At 40.7% G+C, this 27,943-nt stretch overlaps 1 protein-coding gene across 1 annotated transcript; it reads right to left on the minus strand.

The window, feature by feature from the left end:
• Positions 1-937: 937 nt before the first annotated feature.
• On the minus strand, positions 938-27,943 carry LOC311118999 (prefoldin subunit 3-like). The gene is made up of 6 exons (XM_084193751.1): positions 27,703-27,943; positions 27,188-27,312; positions 10,318-10,384; positions 9,966-10,064; positions 9,633-9,771; positions 938-3,562 (listed from the first exon to the last, which is right to left on the minus strand). Exons 1-6 carry the CDS (start codon positions 27,781-27,783, stop codon positions 3,486-3,488), a joined length of 588 nt encoding a protein of 195 aa, XP_084049877.1. The 5' UTR covers positions 27,784-27,943; the 3' UTR covers positions 938-3,485.

A 27,943-nucleotide genomic window follows, 5' to 3' on the forward strand; every position in this document is an offset into this window, starting at 1 on the left:
CATGGTGGCGGTGGGGTTACGATATGGGCAGGCATAAGCTACAGACAAGGAACACAATTGCATTTTATAGATCCCATTGTCGTGCCATTTATCCACCGCCATCACCTCATGTTTCAGCATGATAATGCACGGCCCCATGTCGCAAGGATCTGTACACAATTCCTGGAAGCTATAAATGTCCCAGTTCTTCCATGGCCTGCATACTCACCAGACTTGTAACCCATTGAGCATGTTTGGGATGATTCTGGATCGACGTGTACGACAGCGTGTTCTAGTTCCCGCCAATATCCAGCAACTTCGCACAGCCATTGAAGAGTGGGACAACATTCTACAGGCCACAATCAAAAGCCTGATCAACTCTATGCGAAGGACGTGTTGCACTGCATTAGGCAAATGTCGGTCACACCAGATACTGACTGGTTTTCTGATCCACACCCCTACCATCTGTGACAAACAGATGCATATCTGTATTCCCAGTCATGTGAAATCCATAGATTAGGGCCTAATATATACGTTTTAATTGACTGATTTCCTTATAATGACCTGTAAGTCAGTAAAATATTTTGAAATTGCTGCATGTTGCATCTAAGATTTTTGCTCAGTGTAGATATAATTTTTGTCTCTTGGGATCTTCCCATTATATAACTCTTATTTTCTATTTTGAATGTAATGTAATATCTTATGTTGTTCTAGTCTATCACTGTTCTGTAGTTTGTCATGTATTTGTACGTTTTATGTGGACCCCAGGAAGAGTAGCTGCTGCATGTGCTGTAGCTAATAGGGATCCTAACAAACGAAACAACCCGCCCAGCCTCCCTGCACTGTATCTGCCAGCTGTTGGCTAGAGCGCAGACGCCAAGACCAGAGTAGGAACATTTGCTATTTAACGCAACACAGTATGTGACAAAACTATCAGTGGAGTTAAAAATGCAACATCTGAGTTTCTATTTTTATTCAGTACATGAAAACTTAAGCAAAAAAGTATTTTGTGTGCACTGTCATCACGCACTGATTTTTATACGCAACAAGTCCATTTGGTGGAAACATAGCCTACCACTGACAGGAAAATGCACATATTTTCTCTACGCGGATTCTAGAATATTCGTATGAAAATCTGTCGCCTAGCTACTGCCTTTTTTAAAGTGTGACGTCATTACCTCCAGCAGCTTCTCGACAACCTAGTTACATGGAAATGCTCAGTAGCAGGCATTTGTCGCATCTACTTTCTATGCAAACTTTTAAAATAAAATAAACATAAAAAAAAAAAAACACTGGACAAGTTAATGGAAACAAATAGTTGAAGTCAGAAGTTTACGTACACTTAGGTTGGATTCATTAAAACTCGTTTTTCAACCACTCCACAAATGTCTTGTTAACAAACTATAGTTTTGGCAAGTCGTTTAGGACATCTACTTTGTGCATGACACGTAATTTTTCCAACAATTGTTTACAGACAGATTATTTCACTTATAATTCACTGTATCACAATTCCAGTAGGTCAGAAGTTGACATACACTAAGTTGACTGTGCCTTTAAACAGCTTGGACAATTCCAGAAAATGATGTCATGGCTTTAGAAGCTTCTGATAGGCTAATTGACATAATTTGAGTCAATTGGAGGTGTAACTGTGGATGTATTTCAAGGCCTGCCTTCAAACTCAGTGCCTCTTTGCTTGACATCATGGGAAAATCAAAAGAAATCAGCCAAGACCTCAGAAAAAACATTGTAGACCTCCACAAGTCTTGTTCATCCTTGGTAGCAATTTCCAAACGCCTGAAGGTACCACGTTCATCTGTACAAACAATAGTACGCAAGTATAAACACCATGGGACCACGCAGCCGTCATACCGCTCAGGAAGGTGACTTGTTCTGTCTCCTAGAGATGAACATACTTTGGTGCGAAAAGTGCAAATCAATCCCAGAACAACAGCAAAGGACCTTGTGAAGATGCTGGAGTAAACCGGTACAAAAGTATCTATATTCACAGTAAAACAAGTCCTATAATCGACATAACCTGAAAGGCCGCTCAGCAAGGAAGAAGCCACTGCTCCAAAACCACCATAAAAAAGCCAGACTACGGTTTGCAACTGCACATGGGGACAAATATCGTACTTTTTGGAGAAATGTCCTCTGGTCTGATGAAACAAAAATAGAACTGTTTGGCCATAATGACCATCGTTATGTTTGGAGGAAAAAGACAGGGTTTGACCCAAGTTAAACAATTTAAAGGCAATGCTTCCAAATACTAATTGAGTGTATGTAAACTTCTGACCCACTGGGAATGTGATGAAAGCAATAAAAGCTTAAATAAATCATTCTCTCTACTATTATTCTGACATTTCACATTCTTAAAATAAAGTGGTGATCCTAACTGACCTAAAACAGGGAATTTTTACTTGGATTAAAATGTCAGGAATTGTGAAAAACTCAAGTTTAAATTTATTTGGCTAAGGTGTATGTAAACTTCCGACTTCAACTGTAGCTATTGTTGCATGACTATGCCATAAGGAATTAGCAAGAGAGCAGATACTGACTGGCACCACACAAAGATCACAATTAGAACACAGGACCAGCAGGTCAATTTCTCTTTCCCCAAATTTTCTTTTTTTTTTGCCCTTTTTTTTTTTTAATCACTCAAGTGTTCTAATGAATACAACGTGACAAATACATTGAGGAAGAGGAGGAAGGTAGAGGAGCAAACAAGACAGGAGGAAAATAAAACCATGAAAACACAGGCAGGAAGCAGAACAGAAGGGCTACATCTACTCTATGTAGTGCACTACCGTTGGGAAGGTGCTATTTGGAATGCAGTCGGGGGACGAGGAGTGAGGGACAGAACGGAGAAGAGAGTGGGCTCGACATTTTGAACATTCTCATAAAATCACAGGAAGGTGTCAGCTTCAACTGGTGAGATGGTCTTCCTCCTCCTCCTCCTCCTCTCTCCCATTTCCTGCCCAGCGAGGATTATGGGTAATGTAATAGCAGGGTGTGTTCTGAAAGTAAACCAAGGCCCCAAACCAGTACAAAGTGAAGATCAACGTCAATAAGAGTTTTGAAAAATAAGTAGTACTCGACAGCTTTAAGAGAACACGAGGAAAGGAAGAAGAAATGTAGGACAGTGACAACCTAAAGACTAAGAAGGGGATGAAAAAATATTAGTGCATAATAACCGTAGTAAAATAATACAAAAAACTGCCGTAGTAACTTTTGTTTTGTCTTTTTTTACTTGAAAAAATACTTTAAAAAGTAACAAATCAATAGAATAACCCTTGGTCTACATTCCAAATGACACCCTATTCCCTATACAGTGCACTACTTTTGACCAGAGCTCTATGGGCCCTGGTCATAAAGTAGTGCACTATATAGGGAATAGGGTGTCATTTAGGTCGCATCCTTGTTGTAGAGACTAGAGATGTGAACATGATGTTGGGGAAGGTTGGTGGTTGCTGGGGCGGGTTACTAAGAGGGGAGGGTGTCCCCCTCTCTCAAGACTTCTCGACTGATTTAAGGAGGTTGTCCTTGCTCCTCCTCTTAACGTCAAAGTTGTAGACTCGTGCCATATCTGAGGGGGGGGCGATGGGTTAAGGACAACACATTTCTCAGTCTATTACATTTTTGTCTAGTATTTTCAGAAGCCTTGTGCCATCTACATAGGTAGTACCTCTAATATACTGTAAACACTGTCTTTACCAGTCTAGCAAAACAACAGTACTTACCAACAGTTTGAACGAGATCCAATTGTCAACACGAAGTACATAACTCGATTTCAAAATGTTATTTTCTCCTGGTTATGAAACGCCGTTTTGGGTCTTTGAGTGTCAAAAAAGATACGTCAAATAACACTATTTGACCCGTCAAATAAACTTTTGTTGACCAATTAGGACCTGCATTTGACTGCACGTCACATAATTTAAACACGTTCATACATTTTTTACATAATTATTACACAATGATTACACTATCACTCTTATTTCATATAGTGGAATTTCCGGTTAGCCTTCAAAATTAAAGTCTGTTTTTGACAGCAATGCAAATGATTACAAATAGTGGAATTATGCCATACGAGGTTGAAATGTTAATATATGCGTTCAACAAAATAAACCAATATGTTAAATTTGACAAAAATCTGTTGAAATCATACTGGATGTATTAGACTTATTTCACTGTACAGCCTTACCTATGGATTGTGGATCAATGACATGGGGTATCGGTCTACTCAGTGACACCCAGAGAACATTAGCTTCGTAGCTCATATTGTGGGACTCTGAAACCACTGTGAATTGAGACACATTTATTGTACCAGTCAACCTACTATGTATTTTGAACAATATTCCAGAGGAAAAACAATACAACGTGGATGTTTTTTTTTTTAGTCTGATAACTCTCAGGAGGACGATGGGGAAAAAAGCACTTGGGTACTGATTAGACTAATAACCCATTTCATTGCTCCACATTCCAACCTTGTTAAACATTATCTAGTCTAAATATTGCATGATTCCACCAAATTGTAACCTTCTGCGCAATGGTGGAAAAAGTACCCAATTGTCATACTTGAGTAAAAGTATATTTTTTTGACACGCAAAGGCCCAAACGGCGTTCATTACATTACTTTCCCTGCTTTGACACAACCGTCTGTCACAGCTGTAGACCATCTGTAACCCATCTATCAAACACCTGCACCAGTAACTCTGCCCTACCAGACCACGAACTGTCTCAAATCGTAAAACCACGACAAGACAAGGCAACACCCAAAGACCAGTTACCCATCCCTGACACAGAGAACATTCTATCACAGCTTTCTTCACTCAGGGTATCTGCAGGTTCCATCAGGTTGAATTTAAGACTTTAAGATATTTTTAATGCCACTTGAAATGCAATTTAATACACATTTTGAGGTCTGCGTGGCCACAAACCTGCTAATATTCCCATATTTTTTCATGCTGTCGCCAATAGAAAAAATGAGTAGGCTAATCATCTTCTAATGCCATTCACAGTGCTTTAATAAAGAGGGGCGATAGACTACTGAGATGGTATTCAACTAACTTGTTCCATCTAGGCAGGAATGCATGACTGAAGATATTGATGTGCACTGCAACCTAATCCAGTGATTGTCATGAATTTTGGGTAGACAATTAGACTATTGTTGTTATATTTCAGTGTTAAAATAGGTCTCAATATGTTTAGTTAAATATAGATTAATTTGCTTACATCTTTATGTGCAATAATATCGCAGACTAATATATTTAGTGCTAATTCACCAACTGGTTAAATGGACATTCAAAAAACGTTAGCTAGATCACTACCTCTAAATATAATGTTCACTGGAAGTAGCCATGTAAAGCTATTATTAAATGTCCCCCCAAAAATTGTGCCGTCATAGCCTAATACCCAATGAGGCCGATGCGCCCGCAATGGGCGATGCTCATTTTACGCGCTCCGTATCTCAAACCCATATCAATATCTCGGTTGTAAAATAGACAGCTGAGAAATAAAACAAATATACCTGCATTTAAAAAAAAAATCTACCAGCCACTCAGATTTTTAACCAGCCAAAATATTTGTTTTGCCATAATTACACAAAGAAACACAATAAAACGGATTATCATGCTTAGTAATGTTTCTAAAACTACAAATGCATTACTAGTAAGAACTAATGTGGTATATTTCTCGATTTAATTTAATATTCTGTGACCTGAGTATTTTAATAAAAATATCAGACAAAAATGTTCAGCTGCCCCTTTAAGGTTACCTTGGTAACAGGACCACTGAGTAATCACTGTGCCAGTGAGAACGTCACAAGTAGAGGCCGACTGATGTCTCTTTTTGCTAGCAGTAGGAGCAAACTGAAACATTGAAAAGCAACCGAGCTTGTGAACAAAACAAGGTAAATAGCCAAGAAACACGAGGACAAAGTCCAACTTTTATGTCTGTGCCCATTGGTTCTAAAAACAAATCTTTCAGCACTCACAGCCCCCCAGACTGGCAGTGATTCTGCGCAAGGTGAGATAGCTATAACGTTAGGATTCAGATTTCTTAGTGCATTACCAGATATGAAACAAAACGGCAGAAATACTTTGAAAACAGCTACTGCAGCATTGATTTAGCTATAAATCACAACTTGCACTTGTGCCCATACATTATTATTTTTTATTAAACACTCACTGTAGAACCCAGAGTGTGACCACGCGCCAATGTGGCTGGTGAATTAGACATTCTTACCCGCCAATGCCAAAATATACCCGTGTTTGGCAGGTAGCGTGTTTAAATGTTAGGCCCCTGTGTATTACACAGGATAGCTGTATTTTTCTTATAAACTAGAGTGCAGTGGGAAAGGCAGTGAAAAGTGTGTCGCTCATTATCACTGCAGCAGGCCCCAACGAAACAGGCACATGGGTAGACGCTTTCATTAGAGGAATTATAAAGATAATGCACTTTACGATTTGACAAAATCATTTAATAGCTAATAGCTAATAGCTAAATAGTTAACTAGCTAGCTAACGAGTGAGCTAACTAACCAAGCAACAAGCAACGTTTCAAATTGGCTAATCTATTTTGTAGCCTAGCTAAGTAAGCTAGGCTACAAAATAGATTAGCCAATTTGAAACGTTGCTTTGTGTGTTTTTTTTTGCCATTATGGCAAGAGTTAAACAGCTGCTTAACATAGCGGTCACATTTTATAACACCATTAAACTGAATTTAAGACAATTTATGACATTTTAAGGCCTTTAATTTAGATACATGAATTTAAGACTTTTTAAGGACCCTGCGGACACCCGGTCACTGTTTTATTTTATTTTATCCAGCCTCCTGGCCTATTCACCCATACTCCCTTGGCCTCCAGGCCTATTCACCCATACTCCCTTGGCCTCCAGGCCTATTCACCCATACTCCCTTGGCCTCCAGGCCTATTCACCCATACTCCCTTGGCCTCCAGGCCTATTCACCCATACTCCCTTGGCCTCCAGGCCTATTCACCCATACTCCCTTGGCCTCCAGGCCTATTCACCCATACTCCCTTGGCCTCCAGGCCTATTCACCCATACTCCCTTGGCCTCCAGGCCTATTCACCCATACTCCCTTGGCCTCCAGGCCTATTCACCCATACTCCCTTGGCCTCCAGGCCTATTCACCCATACTCCCTTGGCCTCCAGGCCTATTCACCCATACTCCCTTGGCCTCCAGGCCTATTCACCCATACTCCCTTGGCCTCCAGGCCTATTCACCCATACTCCCTTGGCCTCCAGGCCTATTCACCCATACTCCCTTGGCCTCCAGGCCTATTCACCCATACTCCCTTGGCCTCCAGGCCTATTCACCCATACTCCCTTGGCCTCCAGGCCTATTCACCCATACTCCCTTGGCCTCCAGGCCTATTCACCCATACTCCCTTGGCCTCCAGGCCTATTCACCCATACTCCATTGTCTCCAGGCCTATTCACCCATACTCCCTTGGCCTCCAGGCCTATTCACCCATACTCCCTTGGCCTCCAGGCCTATTCACCCATACTCCCTTGGCCTCCAGGCCTATTCACCCATACTCCCTTGGCCTCCAGGCCTATTCACCCATACTCCCTTGGCCTCCAGGCCTATTCACCCATACTCCCTTGGCCTATCTGCTGGTTTCAGGATACATCTCATCAACAGTGCCTCACAAAAGTATTCATCCCCCTTGGTGTTTTTCCTATTTTGTTGCATTACAAACTGTCATTTAAATTGCTTTTTATTTGGATTTCATGTAATGGACATACACAAAATAGTCTAAATTGGTGAAGTGAAATGAAAAAAATTACTTATTTCAAGAAATCCAAAAAGGAAAAAAACCCGGAAAAGTGGTGCGTACATATGTATTCACCCCCTTTGCTATGAAGCCCCTAAATAAGATCTGGTGCAACCAATTACCTCCAGAAGTCACATAATTAGTTAAATAAAGTCCACCTGTGTGCAATCTAAGTGTTACATGATCTCAGTATATATACACCTGTTCTGAAAGGCCCCAGAGTCTGCAACACCACTAAAATAGACAGCTGAGAAATAAAACAAATATACCTGCACAAAACTGAGAACATCCGCTCTTCAACTGTGACAAGTATTACCAGGGACTAAAACATTTTTTTTTTTGCATACCAGCCACTGTAGCAGGTAAATGGCATATTATTATTATTATATTATAAGCAAGGGGCACCACCAAGCAAGCGGCACCATGAAGACAAAGGAGCTCTCCAAACAGGTCAGGGACAAAGTTGTGGAGAAGTACAGATCAGGGTTAAGTTATAAAAAAAATATCAGAAACTTTGAACATCCCACGGAGCACCATTAAATCCATTATTAAAAAATGGAAAGAATATGGCACCACAACAAACCTGCCAAGAGAGGGCCGCCCACCAAAACTCACGGACCAAGCAAGGAGGGCATTAATCAGAGAGGCAACAAAGAGACCAAAGATAACCCTGAAGGAGCTGCAAAGCTCCACAGCGGAGATTGGAGTATCTGTCCATATGACCACTTTAAGCCGTACACTCCACAGAGCTGGGATTTATGGAAGAGTGGCCAGAAAAAAGCCATTCCTTAAAGAAAGAAATAAGCAAACACGTTAGGGTGTTCACCAAAAGGCATGTGGGAGACTACCCAAACATATGGAAGAAGGTACTCTGGTCAGATGAGACTAAAATTGAGCTTTTTGCCCATCAAGGAAAACGCTATGTCTGGCGCAAACCCGACACCTCTCATCCCCCCGAGAACACCATCCCCACCGCGAATCACGGTGGTGGCAGCATCATGCTGTGGGGATGTTTTTCATCGGCAGGGACTGGGAAACTGGTCAGAATTGAAGGAATGATGGATGGCGCTAAATACAGGGAAATTCTTGAGGGAAACCTGTTTCAGTCTTCCAGAGATTTGAGACTGGGATGGAGGTTCACCTTCCAGCAGGACAATGACCCTAAGCATACTGCTAAAGCAACACTTGAGTGGTTTAAGGGGAAACATTTAAATGTCTTGGAATGGTCTAGTCAAAGCCTAGACCTCAATCCAATTGAGAATCTGTGGTATGACTTAAAGATTGCTGTACACCAGCAGAACCCATCCAACTTGAAGGAGCTGGAGCAGTTTTGCCTTGAAGAATGGGCAAAAATCCCAGTGGCTAGATGTGCCAAGCTTATAGAGACATACCCCAAGAGACTTGCAGCTGTAATTGCTGTAAAAGGTGGCTCTACAAAGTATTCACTTTGGGAGGGGGGGTGAATAGTTATGCACGCTCAAGTTGTCTGTTTTTTTCGTCTTTTTCTTGTTTGTTTCACGATAAAAAATATTTTGCATCTTCAAAGTGGTAGGCATGTTGTGTAAATCAAATGATACAAACCCCCCCCCCCAAAATCTATTTTAATTCCAGGTTGTAAGGCAACATAATAGGAAAAATGCCAAGGGGGTAAATACTTACGCAAGCCACTCTAAAATCAGTGTTTCCCAACTCTCTTGGTTTTTACCACCAGACTGACACATCTTTGTTCTACCCCTGCACTGACACCTGCTTTTGGCAGCACTTGTCTGACAGCATCACATACTTCTCCAGCCTCCAAGCCTGTTCACCCATAGTCCCCTGGGCTGAGTGGGCCTATGTTTAGGCATAAGGATACTGACTTCGGTGGTGGTGAACTGGTCTCTGAGGAAGTCCAGGTCTTCCTCCAGGGAGTCCAGGTTGCGCGATGCGGTCGCTAGGTTCTTCTCCAGAAGAGACTGGGCCTCGTCGATGTCATACTCCAACATCACATTGGCCTGGAAGAGGAGAGGGAGGAAAGAGAGGGGGAGACAGGGAGGTTAGAGTATTGAATGGTAATAATAATAATAATAATAATAATAATAATAATAATAGATTGTAGTTTTTAGAGACTAGGAATTGTCCCTAACAAAGCTCCATCTAGCCTTCATCTAAGACCTGACTGTACTCCTGCAGATCCCAAGGTACTCACCCCTAGCCACAGGCACACTTTATCAGTGGCCGGGACCAACGCCTTGCAGTAAACATTGTCAGCCAACAGGAAGTGCGTCTCCATCGGGTTTGTGGTTTCCTATTGGACGAGAGGGGGGGGTGAAACCCAACACTCTACAGTGGTTTCCTGTCATCAGTCCCTACCCCTCTGAAGGGTCTGAATAAGCAGCGTAGTAGTGGAGTTTCCAGCATACTGCTTATAGCTTGCTTACAGATCTGCAAACATTGAACAGTTAGGGCTAAGGAGGAGGAGTAGGAAGATAACGGGGATCGGCTGGCAAGGTCTGAGTAGAAAACAAAGTAAGTAAACAGCGCCACGTTTGTTTCTTTACCTTCTTCTTCTGCATGTGTCGTAGGATTTCTAGAGTCTGCTTGATCTGTGGGATCTGGCTTTTCAACCTGAGGATCGCAGAGAGAAACACCATCGAAGAAGAATTAGAATCATGGTATTACATGCATCTCAGGGTTTCCTTTAGCCGCTAAATGCCGGCTATTAGCTGATAAAATAAATTAAAAAGCAGATAAATAAAACTGTAGCCTGGCCGGGGCTGCATATCATGGGCTCCACCCCGATTTCGCGCTTCTGCACCATTCTCTGTCTTATGTGCATGCTGTTGTGAGAGAGAGAGACAGAGACAGAGGTAGAGAGAGAGAGAGAGACAGAGAGAGGTAGAGAGAGAGAGAGAGAGAGAGAGAGAGAGAGAGAGAGAGAGACAGAGAGAGGAGCCTTGGGCTACTGTTGACTGTGAAGGAGTGGGGGCTTTTTTATTGAAGACTTGCCTCATTCAGTCACATAACACGCTCTGCAGGTGTGGCTACATCGCATGCGCCGAATACATTTTATTCAACCACTGAAAACCTTCCCACTTGCCGGCCAACAGATTTTGTTATCTTAAGCATTCCCTTTAAATACGGTGTACCTTTTAGTTCGAATTTTGTCGACAGACTAAAATATATTGAGAGAACGTGTTCAGAATACTAGGGCCATCGATAAAATGAAATTGTGTTCGTTGTCCGTAGCTTATGCCTGCCCATACCATAACCACACCGTCACAATGGGGCATTCTGTTCACAACGTTGACATCAGCAAACTGCTCGCCCACACGATGCCATACACATGGTCTGTGGTTGTAAGGCCGGTTGGATGTATTGCCAAATTCTCTAAAACGACATTGGATGTGGTTTATGGTAGAGAAATTAACATACAATTCTCTGGCAACAGCTCTGGTGGACATTCCTGCAGTCAGCATGCCACTCAAAACTTGAGACATCTGTGGCATTGTGTTGTGTGACAAAACTGCACATTTTAGAGTGGGCTTTTATTGTCCCCAGCACAAGGTTGTGCACCTGTGTAATGATCATGCTGTTTAATCTGCTTTTTGATAAATTAAGCAAATTAAGGTAAACAAAACAATGTAATTAAATGGAATGATAATGTAGACCAGGGTTGCCCAACCCTGTTCCTGAAGAACTACCCTCCTGTAGGTTTTCACTCCAACCCTGTTCCTGAAGAACTACCCTCCTGTAGGTTTTCACTCCAACCCTGTTCCTGAATAACTACCCTCCTGTAGGTTTTCACTCCAACGCTGTTCCTGGAGAACTACCCTCCTGTAGGTTTTCACTCCAACCCTGTTCCTGGAGAACTACCCTCCTGTAGGTTTTCGCTCCAACTCCAGGTGTTACTAACCCGATTAATCTCATCAACCTGCTAATTATTAGAATCAGGGGTGCTAGATTAGGGTTGGAGCAAAAACCTACAGGACGGTAGATCTCCAGGAACAGGGTTGGGCAGTCATGATGTAGACTACACCAACTGAAGGGAACTAACAGTAAATTGGCAGTTAAAATATTTGTGGTTATTAGGCCTACTGACGGTCGATACCGATAGTGGCTAATATTTAACATGTTAAAAATAGGAAACAGAGGAAGTCAGGGGTAGCCAATCCTGCAAGTTAAAAGGCCGTACAATTTAAATTCTGCATAACGGAACAGGATTTCATCAACTTTACTACGGGAAAGTTGCTATGCTTCAGTTTGCTGCTGTATGACTGGTTTCACATTGGTCTCCAACGATTATAAGGTAAAATATATCTAAAACAAGTGTCATTTATATGTACAATCTCCTTATCCAAATGGCTTACTCATTTACCTAGCTCTTATCAATACCGCTTATCAATTTGTAAATTACCGTGCATGGAGAATGCTGTTTTTTCTATCGGAAAAATTAAATAAGTGCTTTTTCCACTTGGAACCGTTAGGATTGCTAGACCTTATTCATGGTTTCCTTCGCTCGTAAAGGGTGTGGTGGAATTATGAGGTGAATTTAATCAAGGTCAGAATACGGTGTATCTGTAGACACCTTCATTTATTCAATCTCCATGCTATTCTCATGCTTAAGTTCATGGTTTGAATATGCATTGAGAAAAAAAGTGCACATAAAGGGAAATGCGATCCATTTACGCGCGGTTAACTCTGGTCGGAATTTCCCCATTGTGAAAGCCTACAAGGGGATTTTCCTCTCTATGGACAAGTGTTAATACTGTAGTGGAGAAAGATGAGAAGAGCGTTGCCGTGGCTACTGTACAACTTGCTTTTCATAAATTAAGCAAATTAAGGTCAACAAAACAATGTAATTAAATGGAATGATAATGTAGACCAGGGTTGCCCAACCCTGTTCCTGGAGAGCTACCCTCCTGTAGGTTTTCGCTACAACTCCAGGTGTTACTAACCTGATTCATCTCATCAACCTGCTAATTATTATCCTCTCTATGGACAAGTGTTAATACTGTAGTGGAGAAAGATGAGAAGAGCGTTGCCGTGGCTACTGTACAACTTTTCAGGTATGATGCAATTTTGGAACTATTTTTTCTTATTTATAATAATTTGTTTTATCATTATTATATATCACTGTTATTATTGTAGGCCTATTCATTCATCTAAAGATGTTTTGTTTCATTCTGTTGAGACATTTGTTGGCTAAATTAAGTTTGATCTGTCTTTTTAATTGTGTGTTCCGTATTTAGTTTAAGTTATAAGAAGGCCTGTTGTAAAAATAAATATCATTAGCTTATTGCTGTCAATTGTTGGTTACGGTAGGCACTAGGCTTTCTTGGTTATTGCTGCAATATAGCCTGGTTTAAATCAATTTATTTTGGCCAAATTAAGTTCCAACTGTACTGTGTTTGCCACAATATACAGTATCTCACAAAAGTGAGTACACCCCTCACATGTTTGTAAATATTTGAGTATATCTTTTCATGTTACAACACTGAAGAAATGACACTTTTCTACAATGTAAAGTAGTGAGTGTACAGCTTGTATAACAGTGTAAATTTGCTGTCCCCTCAAAATAGCACAACACAGAGCCATTAATGTCTAAACCGCTGGCAACAAAAGTGAGTACACCCCTAAGTGAAAATGTCCTAATTGGGCCCAAAGTGTCAATATTTTGTGTGGCCACCATCATTTTCCAGCACTGCCTTAACCCTCTTGGCCATGGAGTTCACCAGAGCTTCACAGGTTGCCACTGGAGTCCTCTTCCACTCCTCCATGACGACATCACGGAGCTGGTGGATGTTAGAGACCTTGCACTCCTCCACCTTCCGTTTGAGGATGGCCCACAGATGCTCAATAGGGTTTAGGTCTGAAGACATGCTTGGCCAGTCCATCACCTTTACCCTCAGCTTCTTTAGCAAGGCAGTGGTCGCCTTGGAGGTGTGTTTGGGGTCGTTATCATGTTGGAATACTGCCCTGCGGCCCAGTCTCCGAAGGGAGGGGATCATGCCCTGCTTCAGTATGTCACAGTACATGTTGGCATTCATGGTTCCCTCAATGAACTGTAGCTCCCCAGTGCCGGCAGCACTCATGCAGCCCCAGACCATGACACTCCCACCACCATGCTTGACTGTAGGCAAGACACACTTGTCATTGTACTCCTCACCTGGTTGCCGCCACACACGCTTGACACCATCTGAACCAAATACGTTTATATTGGTCTCATCAGACCACAGGACATGGTTCCACTAATCCATGTCCTTAGTCTGCTTGTCTTCAGCAAACTGTTTGCGGGCTTTCTTGTGCATCATCTTTAGAAGAGGCTTCCATCTAGGACGACAGCCATGCAGACCAATTTGATGCAGTGTGCGCCGTATGGTCTGAGCACTGACAGGCTGACCCCCCACCCCTTCAACCTCTGCAGCAATGCTGGCAGCACTCATACGTCTATTTCCCAAAGACAACCTCTGGATATGAGGCTGAGCACGTGCACTCAACTTATTTGGTCGACCATGGCGAGGCCTGTTCTGAGTGGAACCTGTCCTGTTAAACCGCTGTATGGTCTTGGCCACCGTGCTGCAGCTCAGTTTCAGGGTCTTGGCAATCTTCTTATAGCCCAGGCCATCTTTATGTAGAGCAACAATTCTTTTTTTCAGATTCTCAGAGAGTTCTTTGCCATGAGGTGCCATGTTGAACTTCCAGTGACCAGTATGAGGGAGTGTGAGAGCGATGACACCAAATGTAACACACCTGCTCCCCATTCACACATGAGACCTTGTAACACTAACGAGTCACATGACACCGGGGAGGGAAAATGGCTAATTGGGCCCAATTTGGACATTTTCACTTAGGGGTGTACTCACTTTTGTTGCCAGCGGTTTAGACATTAATGGCTGTGTGTCACATGAAAAGATATACTCAAATATTTACAAAAATGTGAGGGGTGTACTCACTTTTGTGAGATACTGTATATCCTGCTCGTATTTTCCCTATAAACAATGGATTGACTTACTTTTGATATTACCTTAATAAAGTTTAGAAACTTTTGCGAAGGTTTGGTGTGGCTGTTAGCCTAGTATACTGCAGGACTATGGTATGAAGGCAGTGGGCACCGGCGCTTCAACTGACTCCGACAGTTGAACTTGAGGTGAGGAAGAATGCTTCAGGCCTGCCAGAGTTAAAATACAAATATAATGCTTATTTTAAAAAATTCAGATAGAAAATTAACAAATTAACCTCCTTCTGTACGCCTATATCTGTATACCAAACGCCGTAGCCTATCTGACAAGAATAAATAAATAAAACATTTTTTTTTTTTTTTTCCTGGGGGATGGATCAGCTTAATATTGCAGATAGAAGATACAATCTATCAATGTAATTGTCTGCATCACTTCCAATCCCCCATGTTTTTTTATATATATACACTCCCCTTTATTACTTTTCAACCCTGCCATCCTTTCCCTACTTGGAGTAAATTAGTGAACAACAATGCCCAGGCCTCTACTTACAGCCTATACTTACTATCTACACATTATGGACACAGTTCATCTTACAATAATTATATTCTATATATATATATATATATATATATATATATAATTATTATTTTTTTTGCTCCTGAACTTCTTCTACTCTCAACCTCTCCGATCATTTTCATGATGTCCATCCGGTTTGCTTCTATATGCCATATCTTTCTAACTGTGCTCTTTTCCAAAAGCTCCCAATATACAACCTATATACTTATTATGGACACAGTATGCTTACATTATTAGCTATCTTTGTTATTATTTGTTGTTATTTGTTATTAGTCCCATCCTTCAACTCTATTCAATACCTCCCATTTATCTCTTAACACCATCCATATAGGATTTCTATTTGCCATATATACAGTGGGGGGGGGGGGGGTATTTAGTCAGCCACCAATTGTGCAAGTTCTCCCACTTAAAAAGATGAGGCCTGTAATTTTCATCATAGGTACACGTCAACTATGACAGACAAATTGAGATTTTTTTCCCAGAAAATCACATTGTAGGATTTTTTATGAATTTATTTGCAAATGAAGGTGGAAAATAAGTATTTGGTCAATAACAAAAGTTTCTCAATACTTTGTTATATACCCTTGTTGGCAATGACACAGGTCAAACGTTTTCTATAAGTCTTCACAAGGTTTTAACACACTGTTGCTGGTATTTTGGCCCATTCCTCCATGCAGATCTCCTCTAGAGCAGTGATGTTTTGGGGCTGTCGCTGGGCAACACAGACTTTCAACTCCCTCCAAAGATTTTCTATGGGGTTGAGATCTGGAGACTGGCTAGGCCACTCCAGGACCTTGAAATGCTTCTTACGAAGCCACTCCTTCGTTGCCCGGGCGGTGTGTTTGGGATCATTGTCATGCTGAAAGACCCAGCCACGTTTCATCTTCAATGCCCTTGCTGATGGAAGGAGGTTTTCACTCAAAATCTCATGATACATGGCCCCATTCATTCTTTCCTTTACACGGATCAGTCGTCCTGGTCCCTTTGCAGAAAAACAGCCCCAAAGCATGATGTTTCCACCCCCATGCTTCACAGTAGGTATGGTGTTCTTTGGATGCAACTCAGCATTCTTTGTCCTCCAAACATGACGAGTTGAGTTTTTACCAAAAAGTTAAATTTTGGTTTCATCTGACCATATGACATTCTCCCAATCCTCTTCTGGATCATCCAAATGCACTCTAGCAAACTTCAGACGGGCCTAGACATGTACTGGCTTAAGCAGGGGGACACGTCTGGCACTGCAGGATTTGAGTCCCTGGCGGCGTAGTGTGTTACTGATGGTAGGCTTTGTTACTTTGGTCCCAGCTCTCTGCAGGTCATTCACTAGGTCCCCCCGTGTGGTTCTGGGATTTTTGCTCACCGTTCTTGTGATCATTTTGACCCCACGGGGTGAGATCTTGCGTGGAGCCCCAGATCGAGGGAGATTATCAGTGGTCTTGTATGTCTTCCATTTCCTAATAATTGCTCCCACAGTTGATTTATTCAAACCAAGCTGCTTACCTATTGCAGATTCAGTCTTCCCAGCCTGGTGCAGGTCTACAATTTTGTTTCTGGTGTCCTTTGACAGCTCTTTGGTCTTGGCCATAGTGGAGTTTGGAGTGTGACTGTTTGAGGTTGTGGACAGGTGTCTTTTATACAGATAACAAGTTCAAACAGGTGCCATTAATACAGGTAATGAGTGGAGGACAGAGGAGCCTCTTAAAGAAGAAGTTACAGGTCTGTGAGAGCCAGAAATCTTGCTTGTTTGTAGGTGACCAAATACTTATTTTCCACCATAATTTGCAAATAAATTCATTAAAAATCCTACAATGTGATTTTCTGGGAAAAAAATCTCAATTTGTCTGTCATAGTTGACGTGTACCTATGATGAAAATTACAGGCCTCTCATCTTTTTAAGTGGGAGAACTTGCACAATTGGTGGCTGACTAAATACTTTTTTTCCCCACTGTATTTCAACCGTACTGTGATGTTTTACAAAAGTTAAATCTTTCTATTCTCATTGCTTCTACAGATTGTGAATTAAAAATAAATATTTTTGCTAAAAGTATTATTATATTATTGATCGATTGACTATGACTTTTCAGATCACCCAGTAATGCTATCTGCAAGGTTAGCTCCAGGTAAATATTGCAATCCTTTAGCCATTCCTGGACCTGTGTCCAAAAACAAGCTACAAATGGACAGAACCAAAACAAATGATCTAATGATTCTGTCTCTTCACAGCAAAATCTGCAGAGCTGGGAAGATTGTATCCCCCATATAAATAACATTCTATTGGTAGCAAGAATTGTATATAATAATTTAAATTGAAAGATTCTAATTTTTGAATCCGGTGTCGTTTTGCGTGTCAGTTCATAAACACTATGCCATGGGATCGGTACGTCAAAAATCTCTTCCCAACTATTTTGCAATCTATATGGGACGGCTGTCAATCCTTTGGTCCTTAAGTGAAACTGATATACTTTTTTATTTATCACAGTTTTCCTTAACCAATTATGTTCTTTAATGCAAGGCCGACAGACAAGTTCCTTACTTTCTCCCCCTTCCACTATCCTCTTCCACTTTTGCGGTAAGGCTGCAATTATTTGGTGGTAATTTTGGGTAGAGCAGACATTTCCATATGTTTTTGTTAGCTGCATGTGCGACATAACTCCACCAGTCCTACCGATGATATCATTTACGAAGATTATACCCTTTTTAAACATTCTGTCAAAAAATAAAGTTTTTTTGTCAATTAGTATATTTTAATTTAACCACAATATTTGTTGCATTATTTGTTCTGTCTTTTCTGGAGGATTAAATTGAAATTGCAACCAACTTTCTATGGCTTGTTTTAGAAATAGTGATATTTGGGAGATTATTTCCTTTTCGAATAACTTAAAGTGAGAGGTTGTAATCTGAATAAAGGGAAAAAGGCCTTTCTTGAACATTGGGTGAGACAATCTAATAATCTAATAATTTGCTTGAGAACCAGTTCGGATTTAAGTATAACTTTTGTATGACTGAAGCTTTTAGTGATAGGTCTAATGCTTTAATATTTAATAATTTCTATCCTCCGAATTCATATTCATTATATAAATAGGCCCATTTAATTTTGTCTGGCTTGCCGTTCCAAATAAAATTGAATATTTTTTTCTCATATATTTTTAAAAAACGGTTCTCTAGGCGTAGGCAAGACCATAAGCAAATAGGTAAACTGGGATAATACTAAAGAGTTAATCAGGGTGATTTTTCCACAAATTGACAGGTATTTTCCTTTCCATGGTAGTAAGATCTTGTCTATTTTTGCTAACTTTGTATTCAAATGTATTGAAGTGAGATCATTTATTTCCATTGGGATATGTATTTCCACATCACCATCAGACCATTTTATTGGTAAACTACATGGTAATGTAAAAATTGTATTTTTTAGTGATCCAATACGTAATATAGGACATTTGTCATAATTTGGTTGTAATCCAGAGAGGTTAGAAAATGTATCTAGATCCTCTATGAGGCTGTGGAGGGATTCTAGTTGTGGATTTAAAAGAAAACATGAATCATCAGCGTACAATGACACCTTTGTTTTTAAGCCCTGGATTTCTAATCCTCTGATATTATTCTTGGATATGATTTTAATAGCCAACATCTCGATGGCCACAATAAATAGATATGCCGATAGTGGACAACCTTGTTTCACTCCTCTTGACAGTTTAAAACTTTCGGAGAAATAGCCATTATTTACTATTTTATACCTAGGGTTACTATACATGATTTTGACCCATTTTATAAGAGATTCTCCTAAATTGAAATGCTCCAGGCATTTATATATAAACCCCAGTTGAACTTTATCAAATGCCTTTTCGAAGTCTGCTATGAATAGCAGGCCTGGTTTCCCATATTTTCCATAGTGTTCTATTGTTTCCAATACTTGCCTTATATTATCTCCAATGTATCTTCCATGTAAAAAAACCTGTCTGATTAGAATGAATAATATCCGACAATACCTTTTAAATTCTATGCGCTATACATTTTGATATAATTTTTGCATCACAACACTGAAGTGTAAGGGGCCTCCAAATTTGTAAATGGACTGGATCTTTAGATTTTCCACTTGTATCCTGTTTCAGTAATAATGAGATCAGACCTTCTTCTTGAGTGTCAGATAATCTACCATTTACATAGGAGTGGTTAAAACATGCTAATAACGGTCCTCTTAGTATATCAAAAAAGGTTTGGTATACCTCGACTGGTATGCCATCCAACCCTGGATTTTTTCCAGACTTAAAGTCTTTAATTGCATCCAGAAGTTCCTCCTCTGTAATTTCACCTTCACGAGTCTTTCTGTGTGCCTGTTAATTTGACATTATCAATAGAAAAAAAATCTCTACAATTAGCTTCAGTTAGAGGAGATGGAGGCGACTGAAAAGAAAACATTTGCTTAAAGTACTTTGTTTCTTCCTTCAAAATATAATTTGGTGAATTATGGGTGACTCCGTCAATTGTGACCAGTTTCATTAAGTTCTTTTTTGGTAGCATTCCTATGTTGAAGATTTAAAAAATAATTTGGTGCATTTTTCCCCATATTCCATCCAGTTTGCTTTATTTTTATAATATATTACACTTGATCTTTCTTGAATAAGTTTCTCCATTTCTTTTTGTTTTTCCTCTAATTTATTCTGAGCCTCTATGTTACAGTTTTTATTGCCATCTATCTGTTCTGTTAGACTTTCTATTTCCTTTGTTAGTATAAACTCTTTTGACCTAAATTGCTTTTGTTTTCGAGACGAGTACTGAATTGCATGGCCTCTAAAGGCACATTTAAAGGTGTCCCATACAATAAGGGGATTCGCTGTACCTATGATATGTTGGAAAAAGTCAGTTATAAATTCCTTTGTTCTAATTATAAATAAATTATCATCCAATAGGCTTTGATTAAATTTCCAATATCCTCGCCCACGTGGAAATTCAGTAAGAGTAATGTATATGCCTATTATATGATGGTCCGACCGCATTCTGTCCCCTATCAACACTTTTTAAAACTTTTGGTGCCAACGAGAATGACATAAGAAAGAAGTCAAGACGACTAGCTTGATTGAGTCTCCGCCATGTATATCTCACTAGATCAGGATATTTAAGCCTCCATATATCTACTAGTTCTAATGTATCCATGACATTCACGATTTCCTTCAGAGCATGTGGGCGATTGTTTGTGGTGTGATTTCCTTTACGGTCCATTGAGCTATTTAAAACAGTATTATAATCACCCACCATAATAATATTGTCTTGAATTGCTTGCAGGGTTGATAATTTATTATATATATTGTCAAAGAATTGAGGATCATCATTATTTGGTCCGTAAAGGTTAATGAGCCATATCTGTTTATGGTCCAATAACATATTTAAAATAATCCATCTACCTTGCTTATCTATTTGGACAATTTGCACATTCGGATCGAAATTACTATTAATTAATATCATCACCCCTTTTGAATTTCTTTGCCCATGGGAGAAGTATATCTCCCCCCCCCCCCATTCTTTTTTCCACGCAACTTCATCTCGAATTGTTGAATGAGTTTCCTGTATACAATAGATATTATATTCCTTCTCTTTGAGCCATGTAAATATTGTTCTTCTTTTGTTATTATCTGCTAAGCCATTACAACTGGCTATACTTATTTCACCATACACCATAATGAGATACAAGTTTCAAGTCTATTTATCATTATATATGTTTGTAAATTTACCAATAAAAAATACCGTAATGATTGAGTGTCCATATAGCTGTACCGTGATATTTGCATTGCTACGGAGTAACCCTTCAATTGTTCTCCACTAATTCCCCCGCTAAAGCCCCTCCCCATCCCAAGTTGAGCCATCATCCCAGTGATCAGCATCCCACCCACGTCCCTCCGGATCCCTAAGGCCCCGAGAGGCCAGGACCCCTAAGGCCCCGAGAGGCCAGGACCCATCCATCGAAAACAGCACACAGTGCCACCCACAAAACAGAAGCAGATTAACCGCCAAAAGCATTTCCAATGCTGTCACCTCATATATATATATATATATATCTATTTAAAATAAATGATGCATATCCTATTTTCCATCATTATCAATTAATATGCGTAATAATGTCGGCAGTTCACGCGTAGGATTTTAACATATAACCCGGATTGCCATTGTATTACATTTAATTCATTGACAAGCAATTATTATCCTAGCAAATAATTCCCGTGGTCCATCCCATACCCCCCCTCCATCCCCACCCCCCCACAACAGATGCCAGACAAGCACACACATACTCCAACACACTCAACCCCCCTCCTCCACAATCCACCATAAAATCTGATACTCAACGGCTGTTACATCCCAGAGCCCAACTCGAGAAATAACCTGCTTTACGAGTGCACATACAGTTAAAGCTGATTGAGAAAGCATTAAATAAATAATGTTGGTGTCGTGGCATGCAGCCAGCATATCTCTCTCTCTCTCTCTCTCTCTCTCTCTCTGGGGCTAGGCCTAAGCTTCTCTTCCTTTATTTAATATTAATATCATACAACGGACACCTAAGCCTGTACGCCTATGCATGCAATACCCTGAAGCATTTAGAGCTCAAATCTTCGACAGCTGAACCGCGTGGTGGACAATTGTTGTTTTAGGAAAGTAAAAACCAATACAATATGCTATTTTGTTTTAGGCCGTTTTTAAGGACCCGTAAATGTGGCTAATTTGGCCAATATCCCTTGTTTATTGATGCCGCTGGCTGAGTGGGTGGAGGCCCTTATTGGTTACGCACCCAATGCATATACAGTGGGGAGAACAAGTATTTGATACACTGCCGATTTTGCAGGTTTTCCTACTTACAAAGCATGTAGAGGTCTTTAATTTTTATCATAGGTACACTTCAACTGTGAGAGACGGAATCTAAAACAAAAAAACAGAAAATCACATGTATGATTTTTAAGTAATTAATTTGCATTTTATTGCATGACATAAGTATTTGATCACCTACCAACCAGTAATAATTCCGGCTCTCACAGACCTGTTCGTTTTTCTTTAAGAAGCCCTCCTGTTCTCCACTCATTACCTGTATTAACTGCACCTGTTTGAACTCGTTACCTGTATAAAAGACACCTGTCCACACACTCAATCAAACAGACTCCAACCTCTCCACAATGGCCAAGAACAGAGAGCTGTGTAAGGACATCAGGGATAAAATTGTAGACCTGCACAAGGCTGGGATGGGCTACAGGACAATAGGCAAGCAGCTTGGTGAGAAGGCAACAACTGTTGGCGCAATTATTAGAAAATGGAAGAAGTTCAAGATGACGGTCAATCACCCTCGATCTGGGGCTCCATGCAAGATCTCACCTTGTGGGGCATCAATGATCACGAGGAAGGTGAGGGATCAGCCCAGAACTACACGGCAGGACCTGGTCAATGACCTGAAGAGAGCTGGGACCACAGTCTCAAAGAAAACCATTAGTAACACACTACGCCATCATGGATTAAAATCATGCAGCGCACGCAAGGTCACCCTGCTCAAGCCAGCCCATGTCCAGGCCCGTCTGAAGTTTGCCAATGACCATCTGGATGATCCAGAGGAGGAATGGGAGAAGGTCATGTGGTCTGATGAGACAAAAACAGAGCTTTTTGGTCTAAACTCCACTCGCCGTGTTTGGAGGAAGAAGAAGGATGAGTACAACCCCAAGAACACCATCCCAACCGTGAAGCATGGAGGTGGAAACGTCATTCTTTGGGGATGCTTTTCTGCAAAGGGGACAGGACGACTGCACCGTATTGAGAGGAGGCTGGATGGGGCCATGTATCGCGAGATCTTGGCCAACAACCTCCTTCCCTCAGTAAGAGCATTGAAGATGGGTCGTGGCTGGGTCTTCTAGCATGACAATGACCCGAAACACACAGCCAGGGCAACTAAGGAGTGGCTCCGTAAGAAGCATCTCAAGTCCTGGAGTGGCCTAGCCAGTCTCCAGACCTGAGCCCAATAGAAAATCTTTGGAGGGAGCTGAAAGCCGTATTGCCCAGCGACAGCCCTGAAACCTGAAGGATCTGGAGAAGGTCTGTATGGAGGAGTGGGCCAAAATCCCTGCTGCAGTGTGTGCAAACCTGGTCAAGAGCTACAGGAAACATATGATCTCTGTAATTGCAAACAAAGGTTTCTGTACCAAATATTAAGTTCTGCTTTTCTGATGTATCAAATACTTAGGTCATGCAATAAAATGCAAATTAATTACTTAAAAATCTTAACAATGTGATTTTGTGGATTTTTGTTTTAGATTCTGTCTCTCACAGTTGAAGTGTACCTATGATGCTTTGTAAGTAGGAAAACCTGCGAAATCGGCAGTGTATCAAATACTTGTTCTCCCCACTGTAGGTGAGCGGTACATTTCTCAAAATGTCAGATAAATGTAATTTTGCGTTATATAGCGAATGTGCCCACTCAGGTCTTGACACATGCGCTCAAGCTCACAGATACAATGCTGGTAGGCTACCTACATAATGAGATTATTATGGATAAGAGCCATATTATTTGTATATATATATATATATATATATATATATAAAACAGTAGCCAAGCATCGATCATCGTGTCACCTGAATAAGACCCTTGATATGTATTGGAAAGGCGCATCAAGCTCATCACCTTGCACATTCACCACCCGGTGAAGTTCATCCTAATTTATTTAATCTGTAGCCTAATAAACTGCATGCTTTTCCCCGAGTCGTAGTGGGAGGACCACACAACTAATAATTGCGTGACTCCAACTTTCTTAATAATAATCATAATTAATTTCACCAACACAAAAAGATCCCACCGTGTCGAACAAACAAATTGTCTTGCGGCATTTATAAAATTGTAGCGGCATTTCCTGTTTCCGTCAGCCAGGTCGTGACCTTTTTCCCATGCGTCAGGTAATGGTTGGATGGAAACGTGGTTTATGAGAAACACAGGGTCAATTCATATCACCGTAGAAGAGAATCTAGTGGTGTGAACGTTTAAACGTTAAATTTTTTTAAACGAAATTGGGATCCTTAACATTAATACAAATACCTAACCGAAAAAAAAAAGTTTTTTAGTTCCCCGCCCCACAACATTTAAATCACAGTGCAGTCATCACAAAAAAGTATTTTCCATATTATAGCCTAACTAGACGATGGGTTATAATGGCCTGGGGAAAGTTGTGTAATTTAAATAAAACCCAGAGGAAGAGGTTAACTTTACGCTACTGTGGTGAATTTGCGAGGCATGCAAGACAAGACATTGCAATATACAGATTACCGAGACGTATGCGTACGGTTCGTTCTGCCTGCTCCCTCCTTTCTCTCCCCCTCGTGCTAGCTCGCCTGCTCTTTCTCTTCACTAATGATGCCAGTGTGTGTTCAGTCTTCGGTCTGTTGCCTGTAGAATATCCTAAGCTATTCATTGATGATAGGCCCTGCTTTACTGAAGTTGCGAAACATTGCAAACCAAGAAATTGTGAGATACAGCATTCCATTGCGAGATACAGCTTTTGATCACCGATAGATAGGCCTATTGCAAGGTTCTGTCTGTCTGTCAGGTGGCTGACCTGCCTACAGTGCATTCAGAAAGTATTCAGACCCCTTGAATTTTTCTACATTTTGTTACGTTACAGCCTTATTCTAAAATTGATTAAAAAAAAATTAAAAATCCCTGTCAATCTACACAATATCCCATAATGACAAAGCGAAAACAGGTTTAGACATTTTTGCAAATGTATTAAAAACAAAAAACAGATACCTTATTTATGCAAGTACTCAGACCCTTTGCTATGAGACTCGAAATTGAGCTCATGTGTATCTTGTTTCCATTGATCATACCTGAGATGTTTCTACAACTTGATTTGAGTCCACCTGTGGTAAATTAAATTGATTAGACATGATTTGGAAAGGCACACACCTGTCTATATAAGGTCCCACAGTTGACAGTGCATGTCAGAGCAAATTACATTTAATCCAGTTTGAAGGAATTGTCCGTAGAGCTCAGAGACAGGATTGTGTCGAGGCACATACCTGGGGAATGGTACTAGAACAATTCTGCATCATTGAAGGTACCCAAGAACACAGTGGCCTCCATCATTCTTAAATGGAAGAAGTTTGGAACCACCAAGACTCTTCCTAGAGCTGGCCACCCGGCCAAACTGAGCAATAGGGGGAGAAGGGCCTTGGTCAGGGAGGTGACCAAGAACCCGATGGTCACCCTGACAGAGCTCCAGAGTTCCTCTGTGGAGATGGGAGAACCTTCCAGAAGGAGAACCATCTCTGCAGCACTCCACCAATCAGGCCTTTATGGTAGAGTGGCCAGACGGAAGACACTCCTTAGTAAATGTGAGTGATTTCACCGGTAAAATGTGAAAATGTATTATAGAACGATGACAGTGAAGGCCTATTTTGACATTTGGTATGGCTAACTTGGTGTTTGAGGGTATTAAAAATATAACATTTTCTTTAGACAATTGGTGTGGGCATAGACAGACGTCGCAAATGGAGGATGCTTTTTATGCATAGGCCTACAATTATATTGAATAGGCTACATCTGTCTGTAAAAACTTCGAGAAATTATGACGTCATAAAAAAAAAAAAGCGATCCCTCACCTATAAAAATTGCACTAGACCACTGCCTGTATGGCAATACTTTGAGAAGTTAAATAAGAAGGAAACGCTAACCTTACGAGGTGGAATTGAGGTCCACTAATGGTAGTACAGGTGCAATGCTTAACCAACTGAAAAGGGACGTACCGTGAGACCCAAACTGTTGCTGGCAGCAACGCAGCTGCATTGTGAATTCATTTGGAACGTTACGAGTTTTTCTAATCGCTTTAACGTTAAACCGATTTGTTTTTTAATGCCAGTTTAAACATTAAGAAAATGTTTCCATTTGTCACATTCCTAATGTAGGCACACTTTACTAGCTAAAGGCCCTGCTACACTATGGCCATCAGCCATTGAGGAATCGCTTCCTTTGAAAATCAACGAAATGTGTTATACTGCCCGTATTGTGCTCGCGTTTAAAACCATTTCACCTGCGTTTTATATTGAAAGTGCTTCAATAGAGTAATCAGGGATGTGCAACTATAGTTTTTCATCACAGAAAATACATTAGTGCAATACATTCGGCAGCGTTATTTGACCCACAGCCACACAAGTAAATGAGTTTACAATGAAAAAGCAAGGTATTTTTGCAAAACCGATGCATGGCCATCATATTTCTAATGTTTATCATGTTAAGAATGTAGCCAGCTACATTTCCTAATGTTTTGCTTGAGGCTAATCTTGCATTTTACCAGAGAAAAGTAGGCTTCACCGAGAAACGTACCGGAGAAAAGTAGCTACACATCTGTCAGAGAGCTGTCCGCTGATGCCCATTTGTGTTTTCTCATCCGAGTGGAGAAGTGCAACTGAAGCACAACATTAGTCTGATGCGGAGGAGAACTTACAATAAGAAGCATTTTAGATCGCCATTTACAAAACGCTGAAAGATATTTCTTGCATTTTATTATAATTTTTCTGCATGAAGAATACTGAATTCTGCATTAAGGCGACCCCTTGTGACTGTTCACAATGTAAACAAAAGCAACTTATGTAATTAGAGGATAATTTAGTACAACCACTAGCAACAATTTAACGATGACTTGCGAAAAACTGGACCAAAGCTATTGTACTGACACATAATGGATGAATATGGTACAGTGCAGATGGGGGAAAATAGAATAGACACTCTTCCCCTCTCCACACTCAAAACAATGCGCTCTGTGTAGCAGGTACAACTTCACTTTTTCTACATTTTAGTCATTTAGCAGACACTAGTCTTATCCAGAGCGACTTACAGTAGTGAGTGCATACATTTTCGTACTGGTCCCCCTGTGGGGCCTACCTTTGTTTTTTCTGCGCCAAGTTGAGCTCCATGTATTTGTATTTCTGGTACTGTTCATCCAGTTTCCTCAGTACGGCGTCTGCGGTGTCGTTGCCCGGCTGCTTCATAAACGACTCGACATCCTCCTACAACGGTTGACAAAATAACGTTAGCTATCTTAGCTAATATTAACGTTAGATCAGACGAGTCATTCTCACACTATATTTGTGACACACAAGGGAGTTAACGTTAGATAACTGACGATAACTGTTTAATTGTATTTGGATGACAAGAGAAATTGGATAGGTAGCCAGGCCGGCTAATGGGCTTTCTCGGCGTTATTTCCCTAAAAGGATGTGAATGAACATAGCACCACTTTGCTAGATAACGTGAACGTAGCTACCTAGCATTAGCTTAGTTAGCATTGGTGACAGGCTAACATAGAGGCCGGACAACGGCGAATACATTTTCGAGAGCCTTATTTCACAAAGTAACGTTATAAGCGACACACTGTATATAATTCATATTTTACTCACCACAAATATTGCTTCGGGGATTCCGAGATGTTTTTTGTTTGTCGCCTGTACGGCATTGCTGCTTGCTATGGTCGTTGCCATCTTGGAAAAGACTGTATACTCCCTCTCTCGTCACTAAGAAGTTGGGCGTGGGGTCCCCACTGAAGAGCTTGGCTGTCAGAGACGGACGAGTAAGCGAGACACCCCAATCCCTGTTATTTTCTGGTTCAATGAAAGTCAATGAACTAAGTAGACTAGACCC

The sequence above is a fragment of the Coregonus lavaretus genome (assembly GCF_964263955.1).
Source record: "Coregonus lavaretus genome assembly, contig: HAP1_SCAFFOLD_1054, whole genome shotgun sequence".
Taxonomy (NCBI): Eukaryota; Metazoa; Chordata; class Actinopteri; order Salmoniformes; family Salmonidae; genus Coregonus; species Coregonus lavaretus.